Here is a 21,851-nt window from a genome sequence, read left to right as displayed (position 1 = left end):
TCTCTTTTCAAATTCTTTATTACTGATTTGTAGGAGTTTTTTTTAAAATATATGCTAGATATAAGTTCTTTATTGTATCTCTGCATTGTCTGCATCTTCTCCCAGTGGAGTTTGCCTTTTCCCAAACATAATATTTTTGTTGAAATTCCCACAGTATATAAAAAAATACTTCACTCTGTCAGTTACCAATAATTAAGTAGTAGTAGATTTTATATAAAAATAAGGATTTCTGATTTCCCTTAAAGTATTACAAAGATTCTGCAACACCCCACTTGAGAGCTCACATACCTGAGACTCTATAATAGCTGCCCACATGCGATGCCCACCGTGGTCCCTGTTGTTTCCTACAGCAACATAATCGGCAGGTTCACGTTGCTGGCCTGGTCCTGGAGGCACCAGGATGGGACCCTGTTCTAAGGTCTCCATTTTTAAAGTCTGAGTTCCACCAACCAGACCTGTTTCGCCTTGACAGGCTTAATCAGTTTATGGGATAACAAATGTCATTTCTAGGTGTCATGTACTTAGAAGTGTCAAATCTCTCTGGCCATCAAATAATAAAAACTTTAGTGTACATAGTTTCCATGATAGTTAGTTTTTCCAAAGTCAGACTATAAATCATGGAATTTGGGAGGAAAAGCTAGGAGTTCCAATACTATTTAATAATAGTGGAATTATTTTAGTATAAGTAGAGGAATTAGTGGAATTTGACCAAATGTTTATTAGGATGCAGACCTAATAAAACTGAAATATTCCCACCCAAATTTCAGAATTTCTCATATGTGTATACACACAAACACATGTAATCCTACAAACAGTATGTTAATAATTATGTTAATAACAGTAGGTTAATAATTTAACCATGTTATTAGTAGGTTAAAATAGAAAACACTCATTCACTTCCCAAATATTGATTAACTTCTGCACTGACAAGGAATTGCTTTAGGTGTTAGAACCACAGAGGTGGAAAAAATGGAGAAGTTCTTTCCTCTCATAGTTATCATTCAAGAATAAGAACTAAATCCACAAGAAAACGTTAAATTGTCTAGCAGTTTAAAGTGGTAAAAAATAGGTTTTTATAGTAATTAAAACAGTGCAGTATTGGCAAAAGAATAGACAAATAAATCATTGGAATAGATTAGAGAGCCCCAAAATAGGTCCACACAAATACAGTAAACTGTACAGTAAAATACAGTAAAGGAATAAAGGTAATACAGTGGAAAAAGTATAGTCTTTTCAATAAATGCTGCTGGAACACTTTAATATCAGTATGCAAAAAAATATGACTCTAGATACAGACCTTTCTTATACCTTTCACAAAAATTAAGATAGATCATGGACATAAATGTAAAGTGTAAAACCATAAAACTCCTAGAAGATAACCTAGAGGAAAATCTAGGTGACCTAAATGTGTTGGTGACTTTTTAGGTACAACACTGAAAGTACAATCCATAAAAGAACAATGGATACATTAAACTATTAAAATTAAAGACTTCTGCTCTGCAAAAGACATTGTTAAGAAATGAAAAGACAAATCACATAATGGGAGAAAATACTTGCAAAACACATACCTGATAAAGGAATGGCATTCAAAATATACAACAAAGTCCTAAAACAGTGATGAGTAACCCAATTTAAAATAGAAAAATGATATGAACAGACTATATATACATATATATGTATGCACAGATGGCAAATGAGCATATGAAGACATGCTTAGTATCATATGTCATTAGGGAATTTCAAATTAAAACAACAATGATATAGTACTATATTCCTATTAGAATGGCTAAAATCCAAAACACAACAGCAAATGCTGGTGCAGACATGGAACAACTGCGGCTATCACCTGTCAGTGGTGGTGATGCTAGATGGTACAGTGCTTTGGAAGACAGTTTGGCAGTTTCTTACAAAACTAATCATAAAGCCAAAAGGGGCTAGGATTGAGGGTGGGATGTGGGAGTGGGTGGGGTGGGGGAAAGTGGTGGTGGGAAAATGGAGACAACTATACTTGAACAGCAATAAAAATAAAATTTAAAAATTAATCATAAGGTCTAGCAATTACATTCCTTGGTATTTATCCAAATGAGCTGAAAACTTGTCTATGCAAAAAACCTGCTCATGAATATTTATAGTAGCTTTATTCATAATTGCCAAAACTTGGAAGCAACTCAATTATCCTTCAGCAAGTGAATGAATAAATAAACTGTGGTACATCCATATAATGTGTATTAGTTTCCTACAGCTGCTGTAACAAGGTAACCAAACTTTGGGTTTCTTCAATACCACAAGTTCATTGCCACAGTTCTGGAGGCTAAGAGTCTGAAATCAAGGTGTTGGCAGGATTGGTTTCTTTTGAGGTAGAATCTGTTGCATGTTTTTCATCTAGCTGGTGATGTGCTAGTGATCTTTTGCTTTCCTTGTCTTGTGGCAGTGAACTTCAATTTTCACATGGCATTCATATTCCCTGTGCCTTTGCCTTTGTGTCCAAACTTCCCCCTTTCATTAAGGCACAGTCACATTGGATTAGGGTTCACTCTAATGACCTCATCTTAACTTGACTGTCTGCAAAGATTCTTTTTCCAAATAAGGTCACATTCCCATGGGGCAAGGACTTCAAAATTTTGGGGGGAGCACAGTTATGCCCATAATATAATAGAATGCTGTTAAACTATTTCATTATTCCAGCAATAGAAGTAAATGAGACAAGCTACTAAGAGACACAGAAGAAACTTAAAATGCATATTGCTAAATAAGTCAAACTGAAAAAGCTATATACTATATAATTCCAACCACATGACACTTTGAAAAGGCAAAAATAGGGAGAAAGCAAAAAGATCAGTGGTTGCCAGGGACTCGGGGAATAGAAGGAGGGAAGAATAGATGGAGCACAGGTGATTTTTCAAGCAGCAAAAACACTCATATGATACTGTAGTGGTGGATACATGTCACTATACATTTGTCAACATATATAACACAGAGAACTTTGAGATATGTTATGGACTTCAGTTAATATTATTGTATCAATATTGACTTACCAATGATAAAAAATGTACCACACAAAAGGGAATAATAGGGAGGACAGGTGGGGAGTATGTGGAAATTCTCTACACTTTCTACTCAATTTTTCTGTGAACCTAAAACTTCTCTAAAAAATGAAATCTATGAATTTATTTTAAAAACTTTCCTGTGGAAGAGTGATCTAAGATAGCTCGTTCCATTTGCTTTGGTGGTCAAGAAGGGCCTCTCTGAACAGACAATCTTTAAGTGTGAGCAAGAAGAGGGTTCCCTGGTGAGTCTGGGATAAGAACGTTTTCAGTAGGAGGAACAGCTGGAACAGAGGCGCTCCACTGGGGACAAAGAGAGCGCTTGAGGAGCCGCCGAGGGAGGGGGATGCAGTCGAAGGAGGTGGGCAGGGGCTGGAGTAAGCAGATACTGTTTTTTTAAAAAAACAGAATATAATATCGATTTTATTTTGAGTGCAAGATGAAACTATGAGATGGTTTAATAAGGAAGTATTAGGATATGACCTATGTTTTAAAAAAGTCATGCTGGCTGTTGGGTGTAGAGAATGAATTGTGTGTGACATTGGAAGCAGGGAGATTAGTCAGGGTATTGCGCTGGCCCAAGCAAGAGGTGATGAAGGCTTGGACAAAGATGTGGCAGTGGATATGGAGATAAGGAGACCGATTTGGGCTGTGTAGGTAAAGGTAATGGAAAAGAGAATTTCTTGCCCTGTCAATGACACAGCCATGAATCTGGAAGTATGTGGAAACGTCAAATTGGTTATTGGCAGAAATCCATGCCCTTTACTGTTCATATGCCCCTTCATGGAATGAAAACTCATCTGACCAATTATTGCTTTAAATAAGTGAACCTCATAAAACTGCACATGATGCTTGGTTTTCATAATGTTTGTTGTAATAGAATTTGACTTGTACTTAAAATTCACTTCATATAGGCTTGTTTTAAAGCACTTCACTTTCACTTTTTGTGAGAATTTTTAATTACTGGAGGTAAAAAGAAGGTACCTCCTTCGGTAAAAAGAAAATATTTCCTTCAGTAAAAAAAGAAGTTAATACAACTGAGTGACTTTGTGTCTATAGCAACTCTGCAAATAAAAACACATTTCTGTTATTCAGATAGAGCAAACCACATCTAAAGTATAGGCAGCAATGATGGGGAGTTGATTAATATGATAACATAATACTGCCGAATATCAACCACAATCTGGCAAGGAAAAGAAGGGAGTTCTTGTTCTGTTTGTTTTAAAAACTATTCTTAAAATTGGCTGAAAGTAGCAAATGTGACAGTTTTTGGCCTTGATATTTTAAGATGGGTAGCAAAAAAAAAAAGCAAAGAGTGACCATAAGTAATTTAAAATATGACAAAGTAACAGAATTGGCATCATTCATTCCTAAAGAAGAAAAAGCTCAGACAGTAAATTGTTTTAAAGAAGTTTAGGAAAATTACTATAGTCTTTGAAACATTCTATAAAAAGGGATTGTTTCCTAGGGCAAAAGTCAGGGTAATAGTCAAGTGAACAAGAATGCCAGGAGAGCTAACTACTTTGAATAAAAAAATACTATCATATGATGATGTATTTGAATTGCATACTTTTTGATTTCTTAAATGAGTCTTTTCACTTTAAAAGTGTATACCTGATTCTTAAAAACAATTAAGCATTATCGGGAATTATATTTACTTAATGAAAAAGGCATAATATCCTTAGAACTCTTACTCACAGCATGTGACATCATTCACTTTTCAAGTCCATTAAAGGTACTTACATTTGTATTCTCAGTGCTGTCTGCGCTTACACCTGAAGTAAGCGAAGAGTGAAATAGTGGTTATAGACTGACCCACACTATTCTTTTATCGATTTTTTTGGCAAAGCCTTTCTTGATTTTGAAATTGTTCTATTTGCAAATACATTGTTTTCTTTGTGTAGAAGAGATCTAACGTCTATACATGAATAATTGTACTTGCTCTCAGCTTAATGAAACATTTTTTTAGCTCAAAGTTTAATAAACACAGCATTGTTAAACACATCATGTTTTAATAGAGAGGAAAAGGTGGATGTGTTACATCTGTTGTCACTACCCATAATTTATTTTAATTTCAAAAGTTCTTGACAACCAGATAGATAGTTACAAAATAAACAACTCCTACAAGTGTTACATTGCACTATCTCAGTTTCAGTAATTTTCAATTCAAAGTTTTAAGTAATTGGCATTTTCACCTTACATACTAAGTAAAACACTTTATAAACACTTAAAAAACCTGTGAAAAAAACTACTTAAAGCATTTAAAATGAGAACTACATCTATGTGTTTCTTAATAAAATAGCAAGGATATAAGCTATTGTAATAATGTAAACAAAAAGTCAGGCCTTTATTAGGCAGTTACAATAGTTATTGATAGATACCATTTTTTTCTGAAGAGTTTTTTGAGTTCCCTGATTAGGAAAAATTACTTTCTTTTTCGTTTACCAGTCTCTCATTCCTGAGAGGGAGGACCGCTGTGTAGACCAGGATGCAAATGTAGCATTGTGGGAGATAGAGGGGAGAAGACTGCGGAGAGGACTGAGAGCATCAGCCTTAACCTTGCGATTAACTCCAGCGCTAATGCAAAAGAGGGGAAGGAGACCCCTCTCCCTCCCCGACCCAGCACAGGCCTGGCGCAGAGCGATGTGAGGGATCCCAGAACCCCACTTGGTCAGCGGGTGGGGAGGGGAGAGCCTACTGTCTTCTGACTCTGGGAGGGCTGCCTTGTCTTTGCAGAGCACCTTTCCGCCCAAGTCTTTTTTGTTCTCAGTGCAGCTGGCGCCCTGGTGGCTCGATTTAGAGTAAATGATTTAATGTCCGTTAAACACATTTCCGTGGTAGTGATTTGTGGGATTGTGAAGACGGGCACGTCCTATACAGAACAAAAATATCTGCCTCTCTAAAGATACGGAAAGCTTTGTAAGTGGATAATAACGCGGGATATATATGCATATGGGCACGTTTGCATGTTTCATTTCTGTTCCTTATATAAGTTCTCCACCTAAAACTTGCTTCCTCCTCCATCCATCCATTACCTGCCACAGCGTATCTAATTTGTCTACCCTATTTGGGGCTGCACAGCTCTTCCTCACCACCGGCTGGGGAGCTGTGGCTTCTGCCAGCACCGAGTCAACCGGCGCGCCAAGGAAAAGCCGAGGGTGCGCAGGCAGGGAGAGTAAAGAAAACGCCCCTCTCCAGCTGGCCGCCTCCACCGCGGAACTCGGAACCCGCTAGTCTTCCCGGGCCCCCGCCTCCGAACACAGGGCAAACTTGGCCCAGAGACCCCGCGTAGGGACTGGAGGACTGGGCGGCTGACGGCAGGATGAGAGAGCGGCGCGTCCTGCGAGCCTCCCACCACCGCCACCACCGCTGCTGCCACTGCCTTGCTGTCTGCCCCTTGAGCCCCGAGTGATCGCTCGCAGCCGGGCACTAACAGCTCCCACTCCCAAGTCCCTGTGTCCCCAACTCCCACTCCCTGAGCCCACCGCACCCTCCGCCTCCTCTCTCGCCACTGCAGCGGGTGCAGCGATTTGGCGATTCCAAGGACTCCAGGCCACTCTCCCGGCACAGGCTGCATCTGGTTGATCTCCGTGCACAGCCCGCAGCTCAGCCCGAGAAGCCCCCACCAGACGTGGGGGACCCACGCCTGAGCATCTCTGCGCTGGCACTCGGTGCGCAGGCGGGGGGCGGGAGGAGAGGCGGGGTAGAGGGGAGTTCCTGATTCCCTAGCGGACCCTGGAAGTTGTCCTTAAAAATATATCTCGCCAGCCGGCGGCTGAGCAGCAGCCTCGTCAGAGAAGCATGTGGACTGGCTCATCGGGTCCCCTAAGTGCTCTGTGGCTGCCTCCGCCGCCAGAGCACCCCTTAACCGGTCGCCGGAGCCCCCACGGGGCGAGGAGCGGGGAGGCGCGCCCGCAGCGTCCTCTGCTCACTGCTGGCCGCTTCTTCTCGGGAGGTGGAAGTCACTGTTGCTGCTGAGGAGCCAGCCCGCCTTCCCACTGGCTGGTCGCCTGGTGAGAAGTTGAGACTCTGCACCTCCCGCCCGGACACACATGGCTTGTTACCTGGTCATCAGTTCGAGACATCTCAGCAATGGGCACTACCGGGGCATTAAAGGCGTCTTCAGAGGGCCCCTCTGCAAGAACGGATCTCCCTCTCCGGTAACCTGCGCACACGCTCACAGCCATACACCCACACTTGTGGTCAAAATCAATATAAACGAAAACAGATATGGTCCTGGTACATTGAGTGGGTGGAGGATAACTGCCTTACCCAGAGGAATATTGTCTGTTAATACAGTTTATTTGACAGGCCATTACACAGTGCGGGGGGGGGCGATGTTTACATGTGTATTTCAGCAGTTATTAGCATCTGTGGTGCTATGGGCGCAAATATTTACTGAATGCAGTCACCTGAGGTGGGGTGGGGACTGCGAAGGTAGCTCCCGCGTGCTGTATTAAGTTATGAATCTGCTGATTTGGGCAGTGCAGAAAGTTTGAGTGGCACTTTATAACCAAGCTTTGTAAAGTCAGCAGTTCGGATTAGTTTAATAACGCAGCTGTTACTTTATAAGAAAATAAACTTAAAGATTTTGCATCAGGGTACTGGCAAGAGGAAAGGGGTTGGATGTGGGAACTTGGACAAATCTAATGCTTAACCATGTAGGTCCTCTATGGAAAGCCAGAGAGTTCTTCGTGGAAATATGAATTGGATAGTTTGTTGTTATAAACAAATGTACTTTCATGCAATTTGAGTGATTACTACATAGTAAACTATTCAATTTGGTTTACTATTTGATTTATTTTAATATTTTTTGTAAAATAACTTTGACTAGAATCTATGACTTTAATATATTATTAATTTATTCCTTAGTACATACTACATATAGACTAATGTTTTAAGGATTCAGATGTGTTTCAAGAAAATATATGTGTTGTGATATATTTTAAAAAGTTGTGGATTGCTAGTGACTAAATGTCTAAACTTAACAATTTTTCCAGTTTAATGTAAAAACCAGTATTTTAAATCTTTATGATATAAAGAAGGAAAACTTAAGTTGCCTGGTATTTATTTAATTTTTTGTACTTTCCATCATGGTGTAATGCTTCATTAGCATGAATTATTCAAAACTGTAACATATTATAAAGATGTTTGATTGAGTGCTATATGTATGTGTGATTTTCATGAGAATTCAAATCAGAGAGAGTGCGAGTACCCAAAGATCACTAGGACTCCTAATTACAACCCAGTAGTGCCTCACATGCTTTTATGCGTGGAAAAAGTGGGTTGTCGCAGACTCCATACCCCCAACTGCTATATGGTAGTGAGTCAGAGTGTTAGCTGGAATATGCTGTTTGTATTGACATTTACAATTAAATTCACAGGATTAGAAGTCAGGGATAGTTTAGTTGAATAAAGCCTACATTCAATCCCGAGCAGCTGGTCAGAATCCTTCCTATTTTTAAAGATTGGGAGGATTCTCAGTATTGGAGTTTCCGCAGTCTTAGCAAACCACTTTAATGTTTAACACCCCACCATGTCAGAATCTTCCTTGTAGCAAACGTAAATCCTTCAAGTTCTTTTTTCAAGTTCATTTTGTCTTGAAAACAAATCTGTAGTGTTCCACCTTTCTCATAGGTGCTATTTTTTCAACCCTTAATAATCTCTGTGGCTATCTTCCAAAACCTTCTCTTTGGTGATGGAAATCTGAATTGGGTACTGTGTTGTAGTACATGTGCCTTACTAGTTCACAGGATAAAGGAAGAATCACTTCCTAGTTTCTACATTGTTTCATTTTATTTAAGTTGGTTAGAATATGTTAATCTTCCAAAGTCTAACGAGTTTGCAGAGGAAATTTCTGTCACATGGCCTAAAAGTGTCCTGCTTCCCCCACTATAGTCACTCACTTCCCAGGAACCTGACTGACCCACAGGGACTGGAGAGTTGACTGTGAATGTGGGAAAACAGCCCACACTCCTCATGGTTTCGCTGGCTGATCAGGTGCTCACACCCACAGGGAACTATTCCTATTAATACTGGGCTGGATTTTACTAAAATATTAATACATTTACTTTTAACTAGGAGCTATACTTAAACCCACTGGATTGTTCTATCCAATATTTACACATTTTAGTAGTAATTACATTTGCACCGTTTAAAAATATCTAAATTAGTTTTGGCTGGTGTAGCTCAGTGGTTTGAGCACAGGACTGTGAACCAAAGGGTTGCAAGTTTGATTCCCAGTCAGGGCACATGTGTGGGTTGCAGGCCTGGTCCCCAGGAGGGAGCATGAAAGAGGCAACCACACTTTGATGTTTCTCTCCCTCTCTTTCTCATTCCCTTTCTCTCTCTCTAAAAATAAATAAATAAAATCTTTAAAAAAGAAAAAATCTAAATTAGTGCAAATATATAGTTTCTAAACCTTATTTATTGTGTCTTCTTTTGCATTTTGCTATGGAATTTGAATGACTTTTTCAAGATTTGAATAGTTTCTCTCATGAGGTGGACAGTGTATAAAAAATTGATGTTCATCCATTCTGTCATGGACAGGTTATTAGGGAGTCAGAATTGTCTTCACATTACATAACACAAAGTCTTTCTCCCTAAAATAAATTGTTCACTATGTTCCATATCCTAGACCTTTGGGCATTAAAGCAATAGTTTCCTGGTTTACATGAGTTTAAGTTTGCCTTGTTCACTAATGAGTTGTGAAGCATGAAACTAAAAACTCTGGTTATAAGTTATTTCTTTTTTATCATCAGCATACACACCCCCTAAACCCTCAGGTTAACACCAATTTATTGATTTCCTTCATAAGCATAAATATTAAGGTAAATTTAGATCCACAAGATAAATTTATTTTTTCTTAAAACATATAGCTATTTTTATAATAGGTATTTCCCCCCAAATTTAGTGCCCAGAATGGTTTCAAATTTACCTTTATATCAATCATTAATTATTTTTACTCACTCAGTTTACATTGGATTGAGGATATTATTAGTTGATTTATTTCACTCTCATTAAATTCTATAATACTTCAGTTTTGGTTCTTACTCTTTTATTCTAAGAGTAAGATATTTTAATCCACATTTGTGCTTTAGTAGATCTGTTTAAAAGTAGCATGTAACACTATCGAATGACACCAATTTGTAACTTGGTTATAGAAAGGAGAAAAGCTACAATACTTTTTTGATGTAATAGGAGTTTCTTCTTTTGGAGTTATGATATAAATAAACCTAATATGATTTTAATACTTCAATGTCATATAGATATAATTCTTCAGTTATATGTTTAAAGTAGTTGTATACACTTATCAGTTCAAATCACATGTCTGCAGAATCTGAACACATGAGATTTAACTGAGAGTGCAAAAGGGAATGTGTGTATGTGTGTATATATGCACATACATTATATTTATAATTTCAAAGGGTTTAGACAACAGTGAATGCTTATGTGAAATTCTCATAATAAATACCTAATAGGATACTTGAGAAATAAATAAAGCATTTTCCTCCAAACAATTTTTGCAGATAAGCAAACTGAAAATCCTAGAGTGAAATTTAGCTCCCGTCTTCAAAGTAAACACATGCAAATGTCTTATCTGTTGCATCTCTCTTCTTTTTGGAACTTTGGTATAAAAAATAGCATACTGCCTTACATACTAATTAGAATGTGAATAATTGATTAGAGATAGTTTATGTTACTTGAAATCCAAAAATAAAGAAAAGAAAAACGACAGCAAGTATGGCATAGTGTTTAATGGTAGTCTTTAATTTTAGAAAACAAATTTGCATCCTACCACACTTTAGGATATTTACACCCTTCCCTATCAGAACTCTAAGAGTATGACCAAATGATGGCTTTTAAAATCACTGCAGTAGACACACACAGATATATATATACACACACAGTTATCTGTGCTCAAACATAAAAATGTGTACATTACTTTATAAATTTTTTTATCATCAAATATGTTGAAGGTAAAACTTTGTTGCAATAAGTGAAGTACTCATTTGGAAAACAGCCTACAGGTGAATTCATTTCTCTGTCAACTTCTAAGTTCTTCTACCATGTTTGAATTCAAGAAAACAAGTAACACCCTTTATATAGTGTCAAAAATATATTTGAATAGATTCTTGGTTACTTTATGTAATGCAAAAAATATTCAAATTTAGATTTGAGTATGATTCATTTTAGTTTAGTCTGTATGTGGTTAATAGTAAGACTATTATTCAAGATATCCATTGATTAATATTAATGATAATCATAGTTGTATATTTTATCTGAGGTACATGTTAAGCTTATTTCTACTCTTTTGAAGCTTAGATAGACTGATACTTTTTAAGAAGTGCTTGTTCCTGAAAGGAACTATCCAGAAATACCTCTTTCTGGAAATGCCTGTTGTTTTCCCCTAAAATATTGGGTGTGAAGGAAATTATTGGGATTTTCATCTGAGTCCTTGGGTCCTTGGATTTTTGTTGTTGTTGTTTTGCTTTGTTTAGTAATTCTATCCTGTTATATATTTGAATAGCTTAAAAGAAGGAAGTGGCACACAACTATTTTATTTTTAATTTTTCTTTTTCTTTTTTCAGGTATACAATTCTATAATACATCTTCTGTACATTGTGTTATATGTCCACCCCCCCAAGTCAAGCTTCCTTTCATCAACATCTACCCTACTTTACCTTTCCTACCTCCTGCAAACAAGCATTTAAATGGGCTAGACATTTCTATACAGCTCCCTTTTAAAAATTACAAATGCATATATATAAATGAAAGTTCTAGAGTAGATTATCTTAAGGGGGCATCAATTCAGAGAATGCCCGAAATGAGGAAATGAGTGCAGTTACAACTTTGTTTTTTCCTAATGTCTCTGATCTTCAATTGTATATATTTTCATTGTGCTTAATAAAAACATGTTAAACACATCCCAAATGCTCTCAAACTGATGCACTATTCATGTGCCAAAAATAATTACGAAGATATGCTCTCCCGTGGAGAAGTCACCTGCCTCCTGTTCTTTAATTCATGAATGCATAATACTGCCTTTCATATTGAAACTTTTAGATATTTTCAATAGAGAAGACTCAGTTACAATTTTTATAATACATGTTTTCTTTATTATGTCAAATATTGTATTAAATAACCTCTTTTCTTCTTACTGCCTTTTCAACCCTTTCTTCTTTCCTCCAACTGATTTCAGAAACTTGGAGTTGGCATTATGCTTTTGAAAATAAGTGCCAATTTTCTAGGGCTTAAATTTATTTTTATCTGACTTCTCTGAAAGTTTGCATGATAAGAAGAATCAAATGAGTTTTTGAGTGCATTATGACTTTAATTATATCACATTTATTTCATAATTAAAGTTGACTTACCAAAAACCTTGATTTGTTCCTTCTGGCATATAATTAGGATAAACTCCATTTTAGGTTCTTCCCATAGTTTAGGAACAAAATAAAATAAAAGGTTGACTTCACGTGTGTTTAAATGGGGATTATATTTAACATAGAACTTAGTAATTTTTAGTTTAAAAAAACTTGGTGTTAGTTGTAACTATGAAATCTTTCTTGTATAATACATATGCACCAAGATACATATTTTTATTGTTAAGTATTAACAGAGTTTTAAATGTCAGTAGGTTCAAGGGTGCATTGAGAACAAGAAGCGAGAAGAGTAATATATATTTCAAATAACTTTATGAAGTGCACTTCAGTGTGAATGCACATTGTCAAAATAATTCTTTGGTATATATTTACGTATTTTGTAGAAAATAATTTGAATCAAAGTTGAAATAAAAATGCTACTTTGCTCAAAAATGCCTTTTGGGTCGATAAAATAGTAGTTTTTCATGTAATCTTTATGACAAGCAACAGCATTTTGTAGATAGATTTTATGAATCAGGCTTACTTAGTGGACAAGATCTGAGAGAGAAATTAAGTATCTGATATATTTTCATTAAAAAGTATGGTTATGATGATAATAGGAATATACCAATCACCAAGTCGCAGTCTCTCTCTTGCATTGGAAGAAGCACTTATTGGACTTGAAAAGAAATTCTGGAAAGATGAATACATCATACCTTACATGGTAGTCTCAGTTGTCACTAAGACATTGTTAGCTTATTGGAGACAAAAATGCAAAAGAATATTACAATAGTATTTTAAATGGAAAAGGGCAGCCCTGACTGGTGTGGCTCAGTTGCTTGGGCATCATTCTGCAAAGCTAAAGGTTGCCGGTTTGATGGTTTGGTTTTCTGTCAGAGCATATATCTGGGTTGCTGCCCTGGTCCCCAGGTCGAGTAGTGTGCGAGAGGGAAGCAATAGAGGTTTCTCTTTCACACATTGATGATTCTCTTCCTCTCTTTTCCCCTCTTGCTAAGAATAAATAAAATCTTTAAAAAATAAAATGGAGAAGAGCTTTTAATGATATTCACTAATGATATTACTTTTCCTGAGGACCTGATAACATGCATTGAACTAAACTCTTCTTGTATTCATAGTTGATATTTAAAATCTAAATACACACTTCTGAAAAACTGCTAATATACTTTTTCATCATGGATAAAGAGAGCTAGATAGTTAACTATGTTTCCTTCTTAGGCTGGCAGGAAACCCGAGACAAAGCTGTGGCCTGAAAAAGTGCTGAAGATTGATGTTGGCCTTTACAGCAACATCAGGTCCCTGTCCTGCTCATCTCCTATTCCGACTTCACCTCCTATTTAATTTCATTTTCCATGGCTCTTGTTCTTTTAAATTCATATTTTATTGTTTTGATGTATAAAGTTTCTTTTGGATAACTTAGGTCTGTTTGTGACAGCAAGGCAGGCCATAAATAAATAATAAAATGTAGAGTGTCCAAATATCGAGGTGCCACGCAGGATTTTGTACTGGACAGCTCTGGGAATGATTCTCAGAGAGTATTCATTTTGTTCGCTTGTAGCAAGTAACATTAGGGCTGCCAATTTTTCTGCTTTGAAAATTGGAAAATTCCTTTTGGCAAATTTTATTTCACTTTTGTGTAGGTGTTAAGAGGCAGAATATATCTTATTTTTAAATAAATACTGCCAGGTTTTTAAAACAATCTTTGGCCTCCCTCTTAATCCTTCTTACCGTTTATTCTTATTCCTTTCATTAACATCAATTTTTTCAATATCGTTTTTTTTGGTTCATGCATAAGTGTTGGAATATACTTTTAACTCCAGAGGTATAAACCCTCGCAAATGGTGAGAAACACTCCATTCTGTCTGCCCTCAAACCCAAGCATACACATTCCTTCTCTGTTTACCATCCCCGTGTCACTTTTGTCCCTAGCTCACAATTTGCAGCTCCCCCCGGTTCTCCATTCAGAACCTGCCTTCCAGTGCTCTCCCCTGCTCCTCTTTCCACAGCTATTACTCAGCACTACTTGTTCCATCTACCTCCCCAGCAACAAATATAGTCAGCAACCCCCACATGTCCTTTCCAAATTTTCATTTTGCTATGAATAATTATATTTCTTAATATCTCTTTAACAAGCAAAGGCTATGTTCATTTTCTCCTTGTGAATGAAATAAATGCCATATTCTTAACAGAAAAAAGCCACTGGACCCCTGTTTCAATGAAGGAGGGGGTGGAGACTCCACTGAAGTCTGACCCTCCCTGTTGATTTGCTTCATGTGATTGTGATGTCAACCAAGATAGAGATGGCTATATTAATTGCATTCAAGTTATCTGAAAATGCTCCAAGTCCTTGGGTGGTATCTAAGATTCTGCATGATCCAGTCTCTACCTACATCTTCAATTTTAACTCCTTTTATTTTTCTGTCTGATCCTGCCCTCCAGCCATACTGAGCTACTCTCAGATCTTGGTTACAGTGGGTGTTTATAGACCTTTATGTCACTGCATATGCGATTTCCTCTGTCACATACCCTCTTTTTGCCTTCATTTGTTGGGCCATGCTTACAGACTTATTAAAGAGCCAGTTTCTCATGTGACTCTACACTAGTTTCTTATCATGGGCCAACTGCTTCTTTTGTAGGGTTCTGCCACATCCATTGCCTGCTTTGATTATCACTGAACTGTATGTTTATTGGTCTCTATTTCACCATGAGACATGAGATCCTTTGGATCATGTCTGCTGTTACCCTTCTATTCCCAAAGCTGAGCACAACTTCTGGTTTATTATTGATTTTAATAGAAAACAAAGGATTTTAAAAATAATTTAATTGACATAAATATGTGCTCTTTAATCCTATTGGTAGTTCCATTAAGAAAACTTTATGTTTGAGAAAAATTTTCCTCAAGTTGGTTAGTCAGAATCTTCTAGAACACAAACTGTTCTACTGATAGATTAAGAGGTCAATATTTTCATGGTAATGCTTCCCACTCATATCTACCAAGATCACTTGGTCAATTTCTTCAAGCATAATTTAATATGTACTTCCTATTAATCCAAATTGCAGAGTGCTTTATTCCATGTAAGCATTTCAGGACATTTTTTGTTAAAGGCCACAAGAGGCTGAAGATTGGTTATATATAAATGGATGAAATTCATACATGAGTTAAGTCATAATTTTTATCGGCACATTTAACAGTTCTGAGAAATGAATTCTAAGTCAGGAACTTGATCATTCCCTTTCTCTTTAGTAGTGTGTAGTAAGGAGGCAAAAGAGTGGTATTAAACTCTTTCTTTCTCTCATTCTTTCCCTGATCCTCTCCCTCTTTGTCTACATCTTAATCTCTGTCTTTCAAAAGACAGAGAGGGAATAATTCCATCATCAGAGGTTACTATTGTCTGAACTTAGTTGCATACTTTCCAGCAAACTCTTGTTAGCTCTTGTCCTTTCTTGGATCAATTGGAATGTGCCATTATTCACAGAGGAGTTTGGAATTCTTCTAAATGATGACTTTTAGCTAAAATATTGTCATATAGGGTAGACATACAGAGAGACAGGGTCTTTTGGAGTGAAGACAATCAGGTTTATTGTATACTCATTTTCTTAATGCAAATGATTTTTATAGTTGTTAACAGATATTTGATTTCTTTGCTTTGTTTACAGAATATAAACTTTGAAAGAACCCTTGGCAATCTAGTTTGGCCTTCTAGTATATACTTTTTAATATATCACAATAGAATAAAGATTCCTTGTAGATATCCACACTGTAATCCTCACAACCAATGAATCATTTACATGGCTGAGGGGACTTTGCAGATGTGAGAAAATTAAGGAGGTAGAGAAGATTATCTTGGATCATGCAGGTGGGCTCAGTGTAATCACAAGAGTCCTTATAAGAGGGAGGCAGAAGTATCAGAGTAAGAAAGCTTTGAAGATGTTGTGATGCTGGCTTTGAAGATCGAGGAGGTGGCCACAAGTCAAGGAATGCAGGTGACTTCTTGAAGCTGGAAAAGGCAAGTAAATGGTTTCTCCCTTAGAGTGTCCAGAAAAATCACAGCCCTGCTAATATCTTGATTATAGTCTGGAAAAACTTCTGACTTAAGGACTTATGATAATAAGTTTGAATTCTTTAGGTCAGTATGTTTGTGGTAACTTGTAAGAGCAGCCACGGGGAACTAATTCAGCTACTCTTAATGTGGGTGAACGTTTCCAATGGTGGTGGACTTCTTTGCTCACCAAAGTGACCCTCTTCTAAGACTAATGTAATTCATCCTGAGTCTTCTTTTGTCTCTACCCAAATGTCTCTGCCTTCTTCCATTTCCTCACTGATCCTCAATGTGCTGTTTGGAAGCAAGAGAGTAGATCTGCCTACTCTTTTCCATGACATTCCTGCAACTATTCAGAGATAGCTGGTGATTTTTCATTGTTAAGTCATGTAAAGGACCAAAAGTTATGTGAGAACTAACTGATCTTCTTCTATGTATAGCACTGGTGTTACTTTCTTATATATTAATGGATTTGCTGCAACTCAAAATACCTTATTATACTTTTTTATGTAATACAAGTTTTAAGATATAAGATACTGATGATTCTTACAATCTTGAAAGGTGGTCAACTCAGTAAAACATTATTATATATTTATGGAAATACCACCCATGCTTTCAAACAGTATCTACTTTTTCCAGATATATCCCTTTTGTACTATATGCACATAATCTACATACATAGAAGATAAACTTAAGAACACAAAAGTGCATCATTTAAAAGGATCACCTTAAGGCTCTTGTTCTTAATTTGTGTAGTCTTTGATTTAGACATCTGCAGATTTTCTAGGGGGAAGATCATTAGTTTTTAAAAATTGATGGCATCCACTGAAGTAATCATTATAATTTCATGAAATCCCCAACATTGCCTATGCTTGACCTAATGATATCCAAACGGAAAGTTATTTATTTAACTTCTGTATTCAAGAATAGTGTACTATATAAGCTGCCCCAGATCATAACTGTACAGCTTTTTAATGCCCCAGGTGTAGGTACATTACAACTTCCTCGAAGAGCTGTGTGTGCCCTTTACCAAGCCCTCACCTCTCTGAAGGCAAAGATGGTCCTAACACAAGATTATAAACTGCTTTATTTTTAAATGATTTTAAAATGAGTTTTAGTAAAGAACACATATATTTGCAGCTCAGCTGACAGCCAACTATTGAATGAAGGCTCCTTTTTTAAGCATGGAGTAGATAATGAGACTTTACTTTTCTACTTCACTTTGACTGACCAAAGCTAACTTACTGATGATTTGAAACAAATGAACAAAAGAATACTGATTAGGTAAGAATGAATAGATTTGTGCTAATAAAACACATGGATTATATCCAGGGTAACATCTGTGAGGTATTTCATTATCTTTTCCTTAATACTACATGGTGAAATTCAAAGATCTGAACATCATGCCGGTTTAGAAATCTCTTACAAGTGGTTAGAAATGGATCTGTTGAATTTTTATTATTTGAGAGAAGAAGATGTGAATTATGTATTTAGTGGCAGGATAAAAATAAATGATTAAAAGAAGGAAACCTCTAGCTTGGACTTCTCATAAAACAAAATTTATGTGCACATGATATGTAAACTTTATTACTAAAGTTGTTATAATTTCATACACACGAACAATGATAAAATACAAGTTCATGTTACTACGGAAACAGGGTTATTGCCAAGGAGATTGTAGATAGAACCCAAACAATGCATATGTTAATCAATCCTAATTTAAGTGAAGTTAAATGTATTTAAAGAACTAATCATGTATTTTCATTGAAATTTAATGTTCATCTTTCAATATTCATGTGCTATATAGTATGAGTTCAAGAGTTCTGTATGATGTTGCTGGAAGAATCTGGTGACCATCACTTAGGAAGCTCAGGAACATCTTAATGGATAAGCTCAAGGAAGCTCCAAATTTCTCCCCTAAATTGAATGTTCAAGGAGGAGCAGTGGTTGATTTTAAATAGAACCAATGGGTACTAGCCAGTGTTGGGGGGCAGAAATCTGGCCATAGTAGGTGGCCTGGGAGAAGCTGAAGAATTCTAGAATTGAAAACAGAAAAACATTTCAATTGGGAAGTCAAAGTTATTTATTCAGTCATTCAATTGTTTATTCAATCATATATTTGACAAATGTTGTTAAGGTTCTACTACTATGTGCTAATTACTTGCTCGCTGTGTAGTAAAACTGAAAGATAAATCACATTGTGGAAGGGAAGACCTACTTCCCATGAACCAAATAATTTGGGAAGTAGTACTATCTACAAGCGTTGGTCAGTGACCAAATTTACCAAAAGAAAAAAAAGGCAAGGATGAAGTGAGGTCGCTTTCCCTGAGTATGTGGTTCAGATGGCCCATGGCAATGACCACTTAGATCAAGTTTAAAATTAAATGAGACCTAGACCAAGTCTAGGTCTAAAAATACAGAATTTTTATCAGACCAAATGATCTATATACTTTTCAATTTTGTCCTTTTAATTTTTTTTGCATTTCTTAGTAAATTTTATTTTTTAAAATATTTAATTTATTTATTTTTAGAGAGAAGGGAAGACAGAGAGAAAGAGAGGGAGAGAAACACCAGTGAGAGAGAAACATTGTTTGGTTGCCTCTCCAACAGGGGACCTGGCCTGCAACACAGGCATGTGCCCTGACCGGGAATTGAACCAATAACCTTTTGGTTTGCAGGCCAGCGCCCAATCCACTGAGCCAAGGCGTAAATTTTATTTTTAATTTTGAAACTTCAGTTTCCTTCCTGGGACCAAGGGCATTGTGACAGCTGAGGGCAGGGGTCCTACCATCCGGCTGATGTCCTTGTGAGAAGCGGCATAAGGGGCCAGCACCAAAAGTGTGATCAGCTAGGGGATGAAGGGATGTTGTAGGTGTAGAAACTAGAAGAAAGTATTAGGGAATTAGACTGGGCCTCATGTGGTATGAGGGTCTGAGTCCACACTTTTCCTTGAGGAGGCATGGTTAGCTTTACCCATAGGGAAGGTCCTATCTGTATTCCTGGAGAACATTCCATAATCAGTGACCAATACTAAACATTTTAGATGCTGCTCAGTGCAAATATACATAAACATCGCTTTATCCTGCTGGTTATCGTCAATGTAAGAAACATCCAAACTACCCTGACTTGTGTGGCTCAGTTGGTAGGGCATCATCCTGCAAAGTGAAACGTTGCTGGTTTGATTCCCGATTGGGGCACATTCCTGATTTGTGGGTTTAGCCCAGTCAGGGCGCATATGAGAGGCATCCTATTACTGCTTCTCTCACACAAAGATGTTTCTCTCCCTCTCTTTTTCCCTCTATTCTCCCCTCTCTAAGAATACATAAATAAAACCTTTAAAGAAAACATCCAAACCTGTAAAGAATTATTATAAAAATTTATTTGGGCACAGCTGGTAACAATTGCCAGGAAATAAGACCTCAAATGCTTTGGAGAATGACAGTGTTGCAGTTTCTTTTATGCATTTGAAATTAAGTAGGGAACATAAAGACTACATAAAGATGGGGGAAGGCAAGCCAGGATTGAATTACAGGATAGTTAAGATTATGTGCTCTCTGGAGGGTGGTTAAGCTTATTTCAGAGGCATGTTAACCTAGTGCACAAAAACAGTGGATAGGACTTGTTTAAGACAAAGATAAACCTTTTATTGAAGAAGTTATCTGCCTGGGGCATGGCTACCCACCAAGACCTCCCCAGTAAGAAATTTATGATCAGATCACCCTATGAGGTTACTTTCTGTAGGACCCTTTTTTTCGTCTACATAATTTGCTCTTCAGTGTGAATAAAGTACTTGGGAAAGAGATGATCATTCTCTGAACCTAATATCTCAAGTGGCAGGTCCCTGAAAGAAAAGAAGGAAGACCAATGAAGAGGATAGCAAAAGCATAGGATGGGAACACTGATGATAAGTTTTGATGCAGGGCTCTGCTTTGGTAGGGCTTTAGGTCTCCCTAAACAGGGGAGACCACAATGGGAACCCCTCAGAGAAAGAGAGTGTTTTAATGGGCCCTGGCCAGAAGAGCTCTGTGCCACCCCAGGTGGCCAGTGGAACATTCTCAGGACAATTTTAGTGGAGTTCAAATTCTTAGTTTTCACAAACCATTTTTGGGACCCTGTGTACATACTGGCCACTGTACCCAGAGTTGATGATAGAAAGGTAAACACAATAGACAGGGTACCTGTCCTAGTAGAGACTACAGATGGGGAAGGAATATAGGTGGTACTTAGATTTTTATTTCATATTGCACTATTTATAAATGTACAAAGTTTTTGTGAAGAAAAAGTCACTGATGTTAAAGAGGGATAGAATAGGGTGACCCTACCTAGTCCTAGAATTAGGGAAGACATCCCAGAATAAATGATGGATAATTTGAGACACAAAGAATGAGCAGGAGTTACGCTGGCTCACAAAGAATCCCCAGCCTGGAGGGTGCATATGAGCTTGGGGCTGAGGGATGGAAGGCCAGGCAGGACTGCTAGGTAAGGGCCAACCAGGTAGAATCCTATGGCCATATAACCAGGAAAGAAGGACATCATCTCAGTTAGAAATATGGCTTTTAATCTTACTACAGAACTAGCACTGTGTAGTTCTCACATGAGAATTTCTAATAACTTCCTGTGGATTGTGCCAATTGAGATAGGTGGCCATGGCTTTTTATCATCGTTATTATTACAAACAAAATCAGATACAATTTATAAACAGGAAAATAAGAGTACCAAAGTTGAATCATTAATCTTAGTTACTTGTGTAGTAAGTTTATTATATAAATAGGCCCTTTCTTATAAGGTGAAAAGAACTGAGGGATTAACTTTATAAATATATATGCACAGGAATAAGATTGTGATTTAAAGTTCATGTGAAGTATTCTTCTTTGGGTGATCTGGCATGGTCTGGTCAGATGAGGGTCTTTTTTTTTTCTCTTTAAGGGTATAAAACATTTCTATCAAAAAAAAGGAAATGGAGATTTTTAAGAATGTTTTTAATCAATTATAAAAACACATAGTTTTGTTAAGGAAATTTGATCAAAGGTATTAAAAACCATTAACATAGTAACATTGAAGATCCAAGGTAATAATCACCTTTAGCTGGGGCACCTCTCTCCATCTCTGAAATGCATGTATGGCCACTAAGCAATGAATTCCTTCCAGTGTTGCTTGGTGACAAAGGCGGCATGTTTTTACATTTATTAATAAACCGTGATGTGTGCAGAGTTTTACAGATTGTTTATGTATGTATTTTGCCTTGTTTTTATGCATTTACCCCTCTGGCCCCTACGGTTTTTTGATGGGAGCATGGACAAAATCTTTTCATGTATTCAGGAGAGAGAAGTGCTTAAGCATATTGGTTTTTGAGTTGGACTGCCCTGACCTGGTTTGAACTCTCCCTC

The 21,851-nt window shown here is 37.1% G+C and overlaps 1 protein-coding gene across 1 annotated transcript in view; it reads left to right on the top strand.

The window, feature by feature from the left end:
* The first annotated feature begins 7,096 nt into the window (after positions 1-7,096).
* Positions 7,097-21,851, top strand: part of ZNF804B (zinc finger protein 804B) — a 448,165-nt gene continuing 433,410 nt past the window's right edge. The window contains exon 1 of the mRNA XM_045827256.1: positions 7,097-7,204. Within this exon, the coding sequence (XP_045683212.1) occupies positions 7,097-7,204 (108 nt within the window). The remainder of the gene's footprint in view (positions 7,205-21,851) is intronic.

Source organism: Phyllostomus hastatus, unplaced genomic scaffold (assembly GCF_019186645.2).
Source record: "Phyllostomus hastatus isolate PE091 unplaced genomic scaffold, TTU_PhHast_1.1 phas_scaffold_78, whole genome shotgun sequence".
Lineage (NCBI taxonomy): Eukaryota > Metazoa > Chordata > Mammalia > Chiroptera > Phyllostomidae > Phyllostomus > Phyllostomus hastatus.
The sequence above is the reverse complement of the archived record's forward strand: the minus strand, read 5'-3'. Positions and strand labels throughout refer to the sequence as shown.